Raw genomic sequence first — 16,300 nt, 5'->3', positions numbered from 1 at the left:
TAGCTATAGCTCTCACATTTCTTTAGATAGCCACCCCCTCCCCCCCAATAGTTATAGCTGTAAACGAAAAAAATGTATATAAGCTGAAAGTGAGAACTTGTTTTCCGAACGTTTACTCTAGATGTCCCAGTATCTATCACATGATGCATTCAAAGGAGACTCCCAACCATAAGCACACACATCTCTTCCCAGTATTCTGTCAGCACCACAAATCATTTGTGTCAGAATTTGAAATTTGTTTATATTATACATATGCATTTATTTATTTACACGCTTATCAGCCATAGAGATTCTCTCCCTGCCCTGGTGAGTATTATAGTACCTGACACTTGATGACATAGGTGTTGACTCAATAAAGGACTCCATTTTCCCACCAGTCTAAATGCTAGTGTGGTAAAGCCTTACAAGCAGGTGTTGTGATTATTTATTCAATATATCAATTGAATATTAAACTTTAGCTAGTCACCTATTTAAAAAATATATTTTAAAATTGTCAATCTATTGTATGTTTGGTTTATAATAGTCAATGCAGAAATGTATATAGTACAAACTAGAAGTTTCCCTCTCCCGCCCCCAGAGTATCACAGCTAACAGTTCGATGTGCTTTCTTGGCACCTCCTTGAGATCATACACGCCGTAGCAAATAGCTAGTGATGAAGAAACAGGCTTCTTCTGGACTAGGAATCCAGAACATTAGTTTGAGAAGAAGCAACTCAGTTCATCAGGGCTGTGGTTTACTCCATATCTCCTTACTGCATGGTGCCTAACATAGCTGAAGGAGAGCAGAAACATCCACTGCTCCCCCTACTGAGCTCTCGCCTAGTCTATTAACTGTTACCTTCAAAACTAGGCTTTGCCAAGATAAATGATATATTTCTTCAAAAACAAAAAAAGATGGGCCGGCCTAGTGGCGCATTGGTTAAGAGTTGGCTTGGGACGCCAGCTCTGAGCAGCATGACCCCAGTTCGGATCCCACATGAGGGCCAGTGACACTGCCCTCTACAGCTAAAATGGTGAGCAACAGCTCGACCTGGAGCTGGACTGCCGTGAGTCACCGGTGGTGGCATAGGCTGCAGTGGAGCTACTGTGAGCGGCCAAGAGCCTCCGTGAGTGGCCGTCCAATGGCCCGCGACCGATCTGCAGCACCCAGGAAGCGTGGAATGATAGTACCAACATGGGCCAGTGAAGCAACATCCTGAACAACTAGACTGAAGAACAAAAGGACAGCAACTTGTCTGTTCCCCTTCCCTGAGTCCCCGATGCTGTTCCCATCCCCCAATTCCCCAATAAAATCTTTTTTAAAAAAAAGGATGCTGCTGTGACCATACAGCTGGGATGTGATGTAGTAGTCATCTGACTACTTATATTTTAAACATCTGACTACTGACTACTTACTCATTAAACAAAGTGGTCCAGACTCTCAGCCTCTATGAGGCCCCAGATTTAGAATAATCTTTATCATCTGATCAAAAGATAAATTTCACATGAACCAGATGCTTTTCCATACCAACAGTCTCCCCTTCAAGACGTTCTATGGAAAATGCTCATTTCACATACTACTGTGGACTTGGTAGCTAGTTCACTTATTTTGTGAAAAACTGGCTCATGAAATAAAACAATTAACAACATAATAATCAGCGAAATCAAATTCTCTGTGTATCAGTTTCCTAGGCTTTGAACTAGGGTTAATTAGCCTTTACCTCTCTTACTTGACACAAGGAGATGAGAGAGGTAAAGTGATTGACAACACTAAAGGACAGACCAAGTAAAGCAGCAGTAGTAACAACAGTAAATAGTAATATTATAAAATAATAATAAATAAAAACTTATATTCAGCACCTATGTATCAGAGGCTCTATGCTAATTAAATGCCTACCTATATTGTCTTACAAAGTTTATAGAAGTAATTTGCAAGTTAGATATGATTATCATTTCAGATGAAGAAAGACTAAGAGAGGTTAAGTAATTTGCACAGTCATGAAACTAGTAAGTGAGAGCTCTGTGGTTGGAATTTTTCAACTCTAATCTATTGGTAGTGGCTTAAGAGTGGTGGAGAACTTTGATGTGATATCCAGGCATGGCCAGAAAGGGTGTCAAGATTGATTAGTCATGAGTATCTGCCATGAGTATAAGTATGAACTGGGAGTAACAGAGCATAAGCTATATACTTGTCTCTTGCATCATAGCATCTCTCAAGATGATGTAACATAGGGGCGAAAAAATGTCACCTACTTAAAGTATATTTTGGTAAAGTATCACAGTCTAAGGGTCTTGTGCCCAGTTATAATGAAAAGCCACATGATTGCAAAGCGTGCAGTGGCTGAGATGCGCCCGGGGCACAAATAACAATCATCCCATTTGCCACACAGCTCCCCTGATGGCTCCCCAGCAGCAGTAGCATTGTAACATCCCAACAAAGCGGCTTTGCCCACACACCCATAGGCCTGATGGCTGGCACCGACAGTTTCCCTGAGAATTCACTGTCCTCTGTTCTGAGTCAGCCTTATTGTTCAGCTTTGAGGGGTTGAGGCTTATGTCCAGATATGGGACAATGATATGTGCTATATTCTTGTCAGCAGTATTGTGGGTCACCATGCTATCTAAACTTTCAAGTCTGCAAAGCTCTGAAATCCTCGCACCCTAACCCTCACACTTGAATACCTATTTGTCTCTAATTCAAAAACTACTTCCTCTGAAGTCTTTCGGGACCACCACTACCACCAGCAGCAGAGTTGGCTTATTGATTCTTGTCACCATAGCATCTAGGACAGTGCCAATAATTCTTTAACAGTTAAAAGAATAAGCTAAACTGTGCCAATACTTAAGAAATTGGGTATAGTTAAACTACAATGATTTCTGTGACTCAAGAACATGAAAGGATAGTAACTATTCCAAACGTACTTTCCTTGGACCTACTCTGATCATGTGTGAAGCACACAATCTAGTGGCAAAATATAGCAGAGGAAGGGTTCTGCTTCCTGGGTGTGGTGGTCTGCAGTGCACAAGGAGAAACGTGCTCTGTAAAATGTGCTGATGATGGTTCAGAAAAATCATAGATCTGGGGCTAATGAGCAGACTGATACATACTGAAAGTGTGTTGTTTGTGTGTGTCTTTGCTTTTGATGTGTACAAAGTCATTGACATATCTCCCACTGGTCTATGAAAAGCAGATGATTGATGTAGTAAGTAGTTTAACCAACAGTACCTATGACTACATGCATTTTATAGCCACAAAATGTTAACTAGTGTTCAAAAGTCTATGAACATCAAATCTTGTGTGTTGTGCTGGGATGCTTTGTTCTGCAAGTAATAGAAAGCGAAACTCCAAATGGCTTCGATAATAAGGACGCTTTATCTGAAAAACAGAAGTCTTGAGATAGGGTCACTGAAAGATTGATTAATTTAGCAGCATAGTCACATCTTAAAAGACCACTTTGCCATCCCCTCTGAGTTAGCTTTGTTCCCAAGGTAGCTCCCTCATGGCTGTAAGATCGCTTTTGCGCTTCTAGGCAACACGTGGTGAAGAGCAAGGAAACCTTTCCCAAAAGACCCAAGCTGCCCTCTCCTCACAGCACATTGGCTAGAATTGGGTCACTGCCTTTCATAACAAATCACTGATAAGGGAAATGGGATTGCTAAACCTTGCTTAGGCAATTAAGTTTTACTCCTAAAATGAAGATAAGGTCACCTTCTTTGGGAAGGTGTTGGGAAAACTGGAACTAAATCAGAATTCTTTGAAAATGGACAAGACAGATGGGACTTGGCTCTTGAATAGGCAACCAATCGTGTGGGCTATCTATGTTCAGTGGCGATGTCACATTCATATTTCCATACTACCTTCCATTGTAGTGAATCAAAGTGCCCAATATGCTAATAATCTTCAACTGATGATTTCATGTTAAAATTTAGCCATTACCTGGTGAGGTAAAGCTAAAACATAAAAAATAAATTCAGGTAAGACAGAAAATTCTTCATTACCTGACTTCGCCAATGAAATTCAAATCCCCACACGCAAATTAGGACAGTTTATTGACTGGACAGACTTAGGTCATTCTTTTAGGAGGGGGCATTTCTTTGAGATAAGGAAATGAAAAGGAGATCGCCTTGGAGTGAGCACAGGAAGAGGAAATGTATGCAAAGATCCTGAGACAAAACTTACGGGATCTGAAAGTGCTGGAATGATTGACACACAGCAAGCAGGAAGACCATCGCGGGAGCTGAGGGTGGAGCTGCTGGAGCGAGAGGGGCCGTTAGAGCTTTGTAGGTTGGGGTAAGGAGTTGAAGGTTTCATTCTCAATGCAGTGGGAAGCCACTGAAGGATTAACTAGGATCTACAAGTATAAAGTGACACCAATGATCCAACATACCAAAGGCAGGATTCTTTTTTATGTTGGAACGAGTAACTCCATTTAATGTAGGGCGTATGTCATTAGAGAAGCTACTTCGTTACTTAAAGCCCCAGCTTCGTTACCTTGGTTCTATGCAAAGTTGACCTTTAGTTCTAGTGGTGGATGCATGTTTATGGACAGGGTAGCCTAGTGGAATACCTTATTCTGGAGCAACTGTAAGACATCTTAACTAAACGATGGTGCCTCTGAAGAGAAACAAAAGTTCCTATTTCCCAATTTGGTGAGGCTGCTATTCATTTCAATCATTGTTCACTAGATTATCTCCTGACTTCTAGAACCTAGAAGGACATGCTACCAGAAGAAGGGTTGGCAAGCACATCTCCCCACATGGCCGTGTAAGCCAGCTCTCCCTCCAGTCATGTATGTGGTTTGCACACTCTGGGACATTGGGAAGGGGTTTACTTCCTAATGGAGTCCACGCATTCCAGTTGCTGTCCTTTCACACTTGAGATTACATCACTGAACTCAGCACATTCCAGAGCTTTCCTGTTTCCTTAGCAGTGCCTTGATGAAAATTTCATGTCAGTTTATTTCTCAACAATCTGTCACCTTTTCAACCATCTTTGAGCGCCTGTGCCTATGTGGAGGCAAACACATGACCAGGCATTGATGAACGGTGTTTGAACTGTGTTAGCACATGGTTATGGGAAGCTCAGAGGAGTGAACCTGGAGGGCTACCTGGAGGAAGTGACAGTAGAGCTAAGCCTTGAAAGAGGCTTCTTCTGGCTTCTGTGAAAAAGATGGACTAGAGAGTGAAAAGGCATAACCAAGGACAGTGGTTTAGAGGCTGCTGCAGAAGGCCAAGGAGGCCTGGGTCATCCAATGTATGAGAAGAGTTGGCTGAAAGAAATAAACAGATATTCCAGGAATAGAGCCAGGGGGCCTTGGAGAATGATTAGGCATAGGACAGAACTGAGATAATTCCAAGAGTTTTCAGTCAACCCTATCTCATCCCCAAGGCATAGTACTCAAGCTAAAACACAGAAGTCACCAGAGTGCTTCATGTGGTCCTACCCTGGGTCCATTCCCCTTTTCCATGACTTCTGTTTGGTACAGGATGAAGAATAAGTGGTATTGTGTATACGCTTCAGAATAAAGCCCTGTGAAGTTTTACTACTCTTATTCACAGAACATTTTAAGATGCTTCTGGGTAAATGCAAATTAGTAGGATTCATCTGTGCCTATTGACCACCAATGGCAGACAGCCTTCTTAGTATGGTTAATGTCAGAAGTGAAATTATTTTCCTAAATGTTGTTTCTTTTCTCTTTTCATTATAAAGTATATTTGGTGCTCTTCGAACTGGTGCTTATATGGTGTACATTTTGATGACCAAAGGCCTGAAGCAGTCAGTTTGTGACCAGAGTTTTTACAATGGACCTGTCAGCAAATTCTGGGCTTATGCATTTGTGCTAAGCAAAGCACCCGAACTAGGTGAGTGTCTTGTCTCAGTCCGTGTCCTCCTCCCCTACCCCCTTTATAGCTACATAGCCATAATATTTATTTAAAACAAGTGAACAAACAAACAAAACAATTTGAAGGTCCTGTTTTGTTGGTTGCAGGAAAATTAGAATGAATGAATTTGAGTTCTCGACTAATTTCACTTTTTCTCTCTTTCCTCTCTTCCTCCTTTTAAATAACTGTACATGGTGTATACGAAGAGCAAAATAATTTACATGAAACATGCAGATTTCCAAGCACTACTAAATATGCACTTCCAGGAGGTTATAAAATCTACATAGCCTCTTCTCTCAGACCCATTAGTAGCTCAGCTAATATTAGAATATGAGGAAAAATTAGCAACATGACTACTTCCAAGTCCCATGTCAAAACATACTTCCATTCCTAGAGTTAGGATTTAGACTAGGAAATTAAGCTTCTCATTTGGGTATCCTCATGTTTTCATTAACAAATGCTAAGGGTTGGTTTTTTGGTGTTGCTTGATTTTAATCATCAGAGAGATAGGCCTTGTTCTTCGGAAATGAATACTGAGGTATGTAGGGATAAAGGGCCTGATTCTGCAAGTAACTCTCAAATGGTTCAGGAAAAATATTTTGTAGTGTGTGTGTGTGTGTGTGTGTGTGTGTGTGTGTGTGTGTGTGTGTGTAAAGAGAGAAATTAGATAGGGCAAAATGATAACAACTGGTGAATATGGTTGAAGTATATGCAACAGTTCTTAGTTTTATTCTTCCAACTCCTCTGTAAGTTTGAAATTATTTCAACATTAAAAAGTTAAATCAAAAATAAGAGTGATTATTTAAAGAGAGAGAGAGAGAGAGAGAGAGAAAGAGAGGCGCCTTGGAGAAGAGGAATGTAGTTCACCTTCTAAAACCCAATTTTTAAAATAACTGGCTGTATTTGTAGATTCCTAGGATTTTTCTTTCAACTCTTTGATGGACTTGAATATAACTGGCACAGGTTATAGCAGAAACAGTGAAAAATTATGTGGCAATGAATTGACATGGCACAGCACCCCAGGAAAATATTTTTATTGCCAGAGAAAGGGATCCACTGGTGATAATAAGCACTGAGTTCATCTGTGAGCAGAGCGGACCACTGTCTCACAACTGGTACAGATCCTTCGGGAAAACCTAGCTATCCTTTGGGTTTCTTAATTTTTTTAAATCTGGAATTAAAAATTGTATGTATTAAGTATGTATTTATTTATTTACAGATTGTGTTCTCTTCCCTGTTTTCCCTAAAACAGGGGCAGAGGTTGTAATTTCATTATAAGCCATCTACAGTATAAGATATCAACAGTCTTTCTGTAAGGTAGCTGTAGTTCATGTCCTATGTCTATCCACAAGGGCTACAAGGTCTCTGATATATGTCAGCAACCTACCTACTTTCCACTGAGTGCGGTACACCTGTTGCCTATAGATACCTGACAACTGGTTTGAACTATTGGTTTGACCAGTGTCTTCCCAGGTGAAAGACAAGGGAAGAGCAGCAGGAGAAAACTTTTTCTGAAAACCTTTCTTATGTAAGGGGCATGGGTATGAAGATGATTCCTCCACTCAGCCCACAATAACTAGATCCCTGTCGTGTGTGTGTGTGTGTGTGTGTGTGTGTGTGTGTGTGTGTGTGTGTGTGCGCACACGCGCCTGCCCATAAACAGCCTGTGTTGTCTTAGAGTGAAATGCATTAGTATCGATTTATCCATTCATTCATTTAATAAATTTATATTGAGCATCTACCATGAGCTTATATTCTTCATAGAGTTTCAAATTCCTTATACAGATATTTTCATGGTCCAAGTACCCTTTTTTCATTTTAAAATATGAATTTGATAGTAGCCTTCCCAAAATAAGTGCTGAATCAAAAACAGATCCAAAAATCAGTGCCAATGGAGTGTCTCAGAGACAACCAGCCCCAGCCCTCCTTTAGTGAATGTATTTGTTAGGATGCCTTTCCCTTTTGTTTGTTTTGAGCGTAAAATTCCTTCCCAGGTTTTGCTTTAGAAAACCTTGTCACTACTGTTTTATTAAGAAAGATTTATCCATTTGAATTATTTAGAACTTTTCTTATTTTTAGGTCCCAAGTTCTGTTTTTCACTACAGATTCTGGACTCGCTTCTGCGCAGCAGGAAGAAAAGTTCTTTCAAGAAAAAAGAACATGTCTTCCCTGTTCAATACTGAAGCTCTATATTCCCCCCCAACCCCGCATGCCTGCAGTTTTCACTAAACTTTCTGTTTTACTGTGGTAAAATATACATAAAATTTACCATTTCTAAGTGTACAGGGCAACGATATAAAGAACATTTGCAATCATCACCACCATCCGTCTCTAGCACTTTTTCACCTTCCCCAACTGAAACTCTACCCATTAAATAATATCTCACCATTCCCTCTTCACTAAAATCTTAATAGCAGGAAAGGCATTCTGTTTCAGCAGAAATCAATGAGCTCATTTCAATGAATTATAGGGTTGCAATCTACGAGAACAAATTGGGGGAAGAGAGCCACCAACCTGCCTTGTGTGCCAAAATCCTGGAACGCCTGCTGTTTGAATTATATTAAAACCTGCTGAGATTGGGTTTTGTTAAAACTTGGAAACATCTGCTCTGAGTCTTGGTCTTTACTCAGTTGAACTTGTCTTTATTTTTGAAACTCTGACTCAGCAGAGCTCCAGCTAACTCTGCTAAGAGGAATGCAGCAGTCTGTGACAAACCACACACAGAGTAGGTTCTCTGTGACGCTTGGTGGCCCTGGAGATTTCCAAGTGCTGAAGGGACACCTAGGTATGAACACACCATGCCCTGCCTGCATGCAGCCTGGCTCTTGACTGAAAATAGTTGAACCAAAAGCTAGAGAGACTGGGTGGTAAAGAGAACACAAACCAAGGGCAGCTAAAATATGTGACATTCCTGAAGCATTCAGGAGGCAAAAGTCCCAAATACTTAAAACTTAGCCAAAATCCTTTCCATAATGGCAACTGGAACTTTGGCTGGGAAACATCACATACACAGTCCCTATCTTTAGTTTGCATTTCTAGGACACCAGCTTTTGACAAGCCTGTAAATACCATGGCTTGGCATGAATGGCTCATAAGAAATCAAATGTGATAATACGTGGTTTTCTAGAGGGAGAAAAATAATTGTAACTGCTAAAGTGGTCTGACTGTTTAATCTCAGATACAGTATCAAATGAACCCTGAGAAGTCTTGGGGAGCCCTTCTGGAACCCACCAGTTTTCCCTCGTACAAGGGAAACTACCATTTTATGGTCAGCGGTCTTCTTGGGGACAGTAACCTTGATACGGCTGTGGAGTGGTACTCCCGAGAAGCTCCAGGGCCATTATTGGAAGATCCTCATCTTCATTACTCCATCTAACATGCTGTATACCTGTTCTGGGGGGAAAAAAAATTTTTTTAAGTGAATTCAAATTAATTTCATTTTGAAGATCTCATGACATGTCATTCATTCCCATCTCCCCATATTAAATGGAAAAACCTAGTGTGTCACCAATCAAGCCTGAGACCCCCACTCAGACAAGAAAAACAAAGCAATTTTCAATTCCAGAACTGTAGGTTCCACTTTGCATTCACATTAGCTCATCCTAATACGGCCTTTTCTTTTGTCTCCGCCTACTTTCCTTACAATGAAATTGTTCTTTAGACAATAAAGTTTTAATATAAAAGTGATGGTAGAGTCAAAATTATAAGACTGTAAAAGAATGAAATGCTTATTACTTTATGGCAAATAACTTTTGTTACAGTATCTTTGGATACTTTGTGGGATTTATGTCTTAGTTATTGCTTAGATGTTCATAAAAGACATCTCAATTATGAATGACTAAATTTGTTTTAACATACAGTTCCTTGGACTTCTACCTTCTTTCCACTGTGAACAGAGGTGGGCTGGAATTATTGTGCCTACATGATCATCTACAGAGGGAAGGGAGGCATAGAGTAATAATTACATAGAAATAGTAGATCTTTGACAGGCACACAAAAATAGCACAGTTTAACACTAAGATGTACACCCAGGTCTCCTAACACCAGTTTTGTCCCTTAAGTATACAAGTGAGTGTTACCATCACCATCAATCATTATGAGCCCGTCTGACATTTATAGGCATAATATGTCAGGTATCTCACAAGAGAAAAGAGGACTTCAAAGAAAATTTTATAATAGGTTCAGAAATGCAACTTTTCTGTTCTAAGCAAATATGAAATAATGATGTTTAACAACTCAGTAGGGAAATAAACTAATACCTCCTGCTGAATGAAATAGAGCACCACCTGTATTATTCCAGCTATGGCCATCAGAACCTGAAAAGTCTTTCTGAGGTTCAGCATTCATTGACCTTCTCTTGTGCCAAATGTTTTAGGGTACCATTGAAGTATAAGGGATAAGACAGGAACAAGTCTAAATCCCTTTGTACTTAATTAAATTTCAGAAGAAGAAGAGAGGCCACCTAGTTCTCTTTGATCTACAAAAAAGTCAAGCTTGAGTTCACCAAAGGCCATGAAAGATGTTGGTTTTTCCCATATCTGAGAATTATAAAGATAGGATAGAGAATGAAGCATTTTCCTGTATAAACCCTGTTTCTGTCCCACCTCCCAGTGTCTCTTCCTCTTTTTTTGTACTTGTTAATGGAATTGGGTATATTTGTTCTTTATCCATTTTTATGTAACCCAATACCATATTTTGTTCTACAGTATATTTTTCATAATCCCTAAACTTCTTAGAAAATCATTGCAGATATATAGCTACCTGAGCATAATTCCAGCTTCTATAATATAAATTCCCTACCTTAGAAAAGGGATAGTGTTAACAAAATTTTGATAGCTCTGGAGAGCTTTTTCAACGTTAACTCCATAAAAATGTATGTCAGTCTTAGTTTTTTATTACTTGATTCATTGCTATAAAATATTCCTATTATCCTCTTCAGCAAATATGGTAGAAGATGACTTTTGTTCTCTTTTTCTGTTTTTGCCTTTTGTTTAAATTTTACTTTTCTAGCTGCCATCTGTCAAGCCATCACGTTTTACAGGGAGCTTACAAAGATATGTTTTTAGGGGTCCCTTTGTCAAGTACCAAAAAAAAAATAGTTTACTGCGCCAGAGAGGCTTAAGAACATTGTGCTGGGCACTTGAATTCTAATCTGTTTCTCTTGATTGATAACTGACCTGAGACAGGTCACTTGACTCTTCCAGGAGCTATTTCCTAAAATGTATGATGGAGTTGGAAATCAGGCAGCATGGTTGCTAATAATGTCCCTTCCAGATCAAACATTAATGAAATTTTGTGCAAAACACCTTTCTGAAAGTAACACTTATTAAGTTCTTACCATGTGGTTATTGATGATATTATTTAATGCTTAGACAATTCCAAGCTACTATTATTATCCCCATTTTACAGATGAGGAAACTGGAACATAGTGCCCAAGGTCACAGAGCTAGAAATATCAATTCTAACACTCAAGGACTAGTTCAGGAGATCTACTTTTCTTGCAAAAATTGAAAATATCACTATGTCATGGTGCAGGGGCTCATGGACATTCTTTCCTTCATTTGTCTTTCAGGAGATACAATATTCATTATTCTGAGGAAGCAGAAGCTGATCTTCCTGCACTGGTACCACCACATCACTGTGCTCCTGTACTCCTGGTACTCCTACAAGGACATGGTTGCCGGGGGTGGTTGGTTCATGACTATGAACTATGGCGTGCACGCCGTGATGTACTCTTACTATGCCTTGCGAGCAGCGGGTTTCCGAGTCTCCCGGAAGTTTGCCATGTTCATCACCTTGTCCCAGATCACTCAGATGTTGATGGGCTGTGTCATTAACTACCTGGTGTTCTACTGGATGCAGCATGACCAGTGTCACTCTCACTTTCAGAACATCTTCTGGTCCTCACTCATGTACCTCAGCTACCTTGTGCTCTTCTGCCACTTCTTCTTTGAGGCCTACATCGGCAAGATGAGGAAAACCACGAAGGCTGAATAGTTTTGGAACTGAGGAGGAAGCCATAGCTCAGGGTCATCCAGAAAAATAATAGACAAAAGAAAATGGCACAAGGAATCACATATGGTGCAGCTAAAACAAAACAAAACACGAGCAAACAAACCCAAGGCAGCTTAGGGATAATTAGGTTGACCTAACCCAGTAAGTTTATGATCCTTTTTGGGTGAGGACTCACTGAGTGCACCTCTATCTCAAAGGACCGCTGCTAGAAGACCCTATTCCCTCTTTATCTGTCAACTTTAGGACAAATGAGAGCAAAAGTGAGCCAGAGACAGAGAGAGAGAGAAATAGAACGCAAACAAAGGCTATTAACACTGTATGAAAAGTATTTACTAAGTGTTATATTTCTCTGCGGATGAAAGAAGTTTACTTAAACTGTGCGAGCACATGCACACACAATCCTTTCTAATCTTTTTGACACTAAACTGGAGCCAATAGAATAGATAAAAATCGAAGAGACACAGGGTGTGTATCTAGAACATTAATGCTTTTTGCAAAAATTAAAGCCTTTTAAGAAAGGTTAGTTGTAGCCCCCATGAGAAAAGATGTCTTAATCACCTCTTATGAAAATGGACATAAACAACTATATTTCAACTAAGAAAGACTCGTGTGTTTCCCTTCACAATACAGCTTCAGGCTAACGAGTTTGCCAAAATTAAATGGGGCACAATATTTTTCCGAGGCCCTTCTGGGAGGACGGAAACAGTGCAGCTCAGTGCTGGAAGGGGCAGCTCCATCTCAGAGCATTTGATAGTTTAACAGTAATTTCTACTCTTAAATGAGATATGAAGCGTTATCCTTGGTTCAGGTGCCCCGGGCTTTTGAACAGAAGAGTAAAGACAGAATAGAAAAGATAAAACGCAACCAAATGGTTTGAAAATGGATTCTGTACTACATGTGAAAAGGTTCGACCCAATACCATTCTTGAGCTGGGAAAGGGAAAAGACGGAAGAAGTGAGCCGAAGATCAATACAGTGTATACCCCTCCCTGTTTGACTTCACACGTACTCATTACTTTCTACATGAAACCCTGTGTGTACAGTCCATATTTTCTATATTTTTGTGAATTTCAAAAAGAAATCTGCAGGGCTCTTTCTGATATTGGGTGAACACTGTGTTTCTGCATCTTCTGCATTTGCTCCCTACGCAATGTAGAGGTGTGTAAAGTGCCCTCTGCTGGTCAAGTGGAGATACTTCAACAAACACTTCATGGGAAGTTTGGCTGGAACAGTTGACAACAAAGGGCCCCCTACAGACTTATCCTTCAAATTTTAGATGATATAAAATTCATGTCCTATTTTTGGCCAAATCAGAAGACATTCTTCCTGCTTCAAGTCAGCTTCAGAAATTTTTTAAAGGGACTTTCGCTCTGGAACTCAGAAAAATCAATTAAGAGCCATATTCTTTAAAAAAAAAAAAAAAGCTAGATAATATAATATCGGTAATATTTCAGTCCTTTACAAGCCAAATAAATGTGTAAACATTCCTAGTATCTCAAAGAAGCAATTATGTAAAGTTGTTCAATGTGATATAATAGTATTCTAATTGGTTAAATAGCGTAATGATTAGACAAACTAGTTGAAAAGATTAGGGGCTACTACACTGCATAGATTATACACGTATAACCACACATGTATGCACACAGATGTGGGGTACACTGAATTTCAAAGCCCAAATGAATAGAAACACATTTTCTGGCTAGCAGAAAAAGAAACTATTGTTTATCTTTCTTGCTTTATTTGAGAGTGTGCAGTAAAAGGGATTTTTTTCAAATTATTTTTATATTATTTTAGCTTTAATTGTGCTGTCATTCATGAAACAGAGCTGCTCTGCTTCTCTGTCAGAGATGACAAGGGCTTTCTCAGCATCTCATTTATGTGTGGAATTTATTAGAATAAAGTTTTATTCCATTCTGTGTGAATGGTTTGAACAATAAACAAAGAATCCATGCAAACCAAGTCATGACTGATAGACTGGGGTGGGGGCCGGGGGTATGCAAAGAAGGAAGCTGTTAATCTGTGTTAAATTATTATGAACAGTCTATGATGTCTTGACATTGGTTCGTAGATAAGAAACAATTGATGGAGGAATGTATTATTATTAGGACAAAAGCTGACACGAGCTGAAAAGAGAAGTCCTGCTATAACAACTAATAGATTCTTAGGATGCAAATAATGTTACTTTGAGCTTTGAAAGTACAAGATACTGTGCAATAAGCTTTTTTTTCTTATAACAGAAAATAAGAATAATTAAAATGAGGAAAAGATCAAATAACAGCTGACTTAAGTTTAATTGTACGACCAGTTAGAGCTCATCTGGTTGATTTGACTTAATTATTTAATCCATTTGATTTATCATTGATCCTTTAGTACAGGTTAAAATAAGGAAATGAGCATAGACCTTAAATAGACTAAGTGATTCCCAAGCACTTTCATTTTGATGCAGGTTCATACTTGTGTTCTCTTGTGGAATAATTTAGAATTTTTGTTTACAGGTTGAATGTCTAATAAATTGTTTTTAAATTAGCTAAATATATCTAAAGGCATTTCCGATGTTTATCATGGGAGGAGAAAAAAATATTAAAAAAACAAAATTCTGATATTACAGGTTCAGTACAATGTTTTTAACATCTCAGCTTAACTGCTTACTTATATCAAGATAGGAGGCTGGATCACTAGTCTATGGCCAATCTGAAACCTACCAGAGAATTGACTGCCACATAGCTAATCCTGCTGTCAGTTAACATTCCAGAAAAACTTGGGCAAGCAAGTTTTTATAGCTGCCCCACTATGCTGCAATCGATTATCTTTCTATTGAAGATTTTCCACTGCATTCCAATTATTTCACAATGCAGGTGAAAACATTCCTGCATTGAAAAAAAAAATCCTTCATTTCATATAAGTATATGCAATTTGATTTATCAGGTCTGAGCATCAACCCACATCTATGAGTTTGCAATGAAAAGCATTCCAGTGAGAAATGCTCTATTTATAGAGCAGGAGGTTTTATCTGGACCTTTAGTTTTACTAATGAGAGAAGAGCAAGTGCTACATTCATATCCAGTGCCAGGCGAAATTACCAAATAAATCATGTATTGAGATAATTATTCCAGGCAATTGACTCACATCCTTCTAATCACAGACCACTACAAAAATGAGGGGAGTGACAATACATAGATATTACTTAAGGGGAAAGAGGATTGATTACATACATCTCCGTCACTTCACCTGTCTGCTAATGTAGCTCTGAACTGAGTCAGAAACTCAGTTCGAGTGGGATTTTTGTAGAATTGAATGGAAGAACACTTCTAGGAAAGAGACTCACAAATTTTTTTTAAAAATCAGATGTTGCATCCTCACGATGAGGTAAAAACCTGTCACATCAGAGTAACAAATCGCCTGAAGTCAGTTACACTGGAGTAGAATATTCCAGAAGTCTGGCCTCATTCCCAGACTGCTGAATTACCTGGGAGAGACAACATGCTCAGGTTACTATCTTTTCTTTACCCTGGTAGAACAGCCCCTCTTCAGTGACTGTGTGTGTTACACAACTGAAGTCAGCTCCCACACATCCTGAGGGGTTTTCCAATTTACAATAGTTAATGGTTCTTTAACACGCTTATTGGATTTGGCCACCTGCTGATTCAAGAGAGTTGTTAGGAGAGTGGAGAAGATCACAGACTTTGCCTCCCAGAGTTCAGTGCTTTGTTTGAGTTTATGTGCGTGGTCCACGTCTGTCTTTTTTAGACACTTCCCTGACAAAAGTTTCCGCCCTGAAAAGTACAATTGTTCAAGAATTTCATGTTGAAAGCCCAGAACTTGACAGTAGTCCATTCTTCTTGTTTTTGATATAAATATTTTGTTATCAGTTTGGGATGATAGTAGAACCTATGTTCATGCTGTGAGCCATTGTCTCTTGTAGCTTTTTTAAAGTTGTTCTTCTGACCCTTTTATATTTACATACAAGACCAGATTCTTTGTGCCTCAGACCTATTACCATCAAGAGATTTTGCTAAGAATGCACTGCAGTGAATGAGAGCTGATAAAACAACGATACTCTTATTTTGTGCTGACAATCGGTAGGAAGTGTTAGGTCCCAGTTTTCCAGGGAACCAACAGCCTCTGTGTGCTGGTACCCGATGCTTTAGCAAAACAAGTGTCGGTGCAGGTATAGCATTTTCTTGAATGCCAGTTGTGACAGACCAATGTAAACATCCTCCAGCCATATGGCAGAACCCATAGCTACAGAGGCCAGGGAAGCACACCTGCAGAGCATCAAAGAATACTCACAGGCCTGTTGAATCATCAAGTTACTTTCTTCATCCTCAGACACTGAAAATTCAGGGCTCACAGAAAGGGTTTGAAAAAATAATCCGCAGGCTTCCCTTCATTCTGAATCACACTTAAAAAAAAAATGACACAAG

At 39.3% G+C, this 16,300-nt stretch overlaps 1 protein-coding gene across 3 annotated transcripts in view; it reads left to right on the top strand.

The window, feature by feature from the left end:
• The window catches only part of ELOVL6 (ELOVL fatty acid elongase 6), a 128,461-nt gene extending 112,566 nt beyond the window's left edge, over positions 1-15,895 (top strand). For all 3 annotated transcript variants that reach the window (XM_019636083.1, XM_019636082.1, XM_019636084.1), the window contains 2 exons: positions 5,690-5,841; positions 11,435-15,895. In XM_019636083.1, coding sequence (XP_019491628.1) covers positions 5,690-5,841; positions 11,435-11,859 — 577 coding nt within the window. In that variant the 3' untranslated portion in view covers positions 11,860-15,895. The remainder of the gene's footprint in view (positions 1-5,689; positions 5,842-11,434) is intronic.
• Positions 15,896-16,300: the final 405 nt, after the last annotated feature.

This window comes from Hipposideros armiger, unplaced genomic scaffold (assembly GCF_001890085.2).
Source record: "Hipposideros armiger isolate ML-2016 unplaced genomic scaffold, ASM189008v1 scaffold_26, whole genome shotgun sequence".
Classification (NCBI taxonomy): Eukaryota; Metazoa; Chordata; class Mammalia; order Chiroptera; family Hipposideridae; genus Hipposideros; species Hipposideros armiger.
This window is presented reverse-complemented; position numbering and strand designations above follow the sequence as displayed.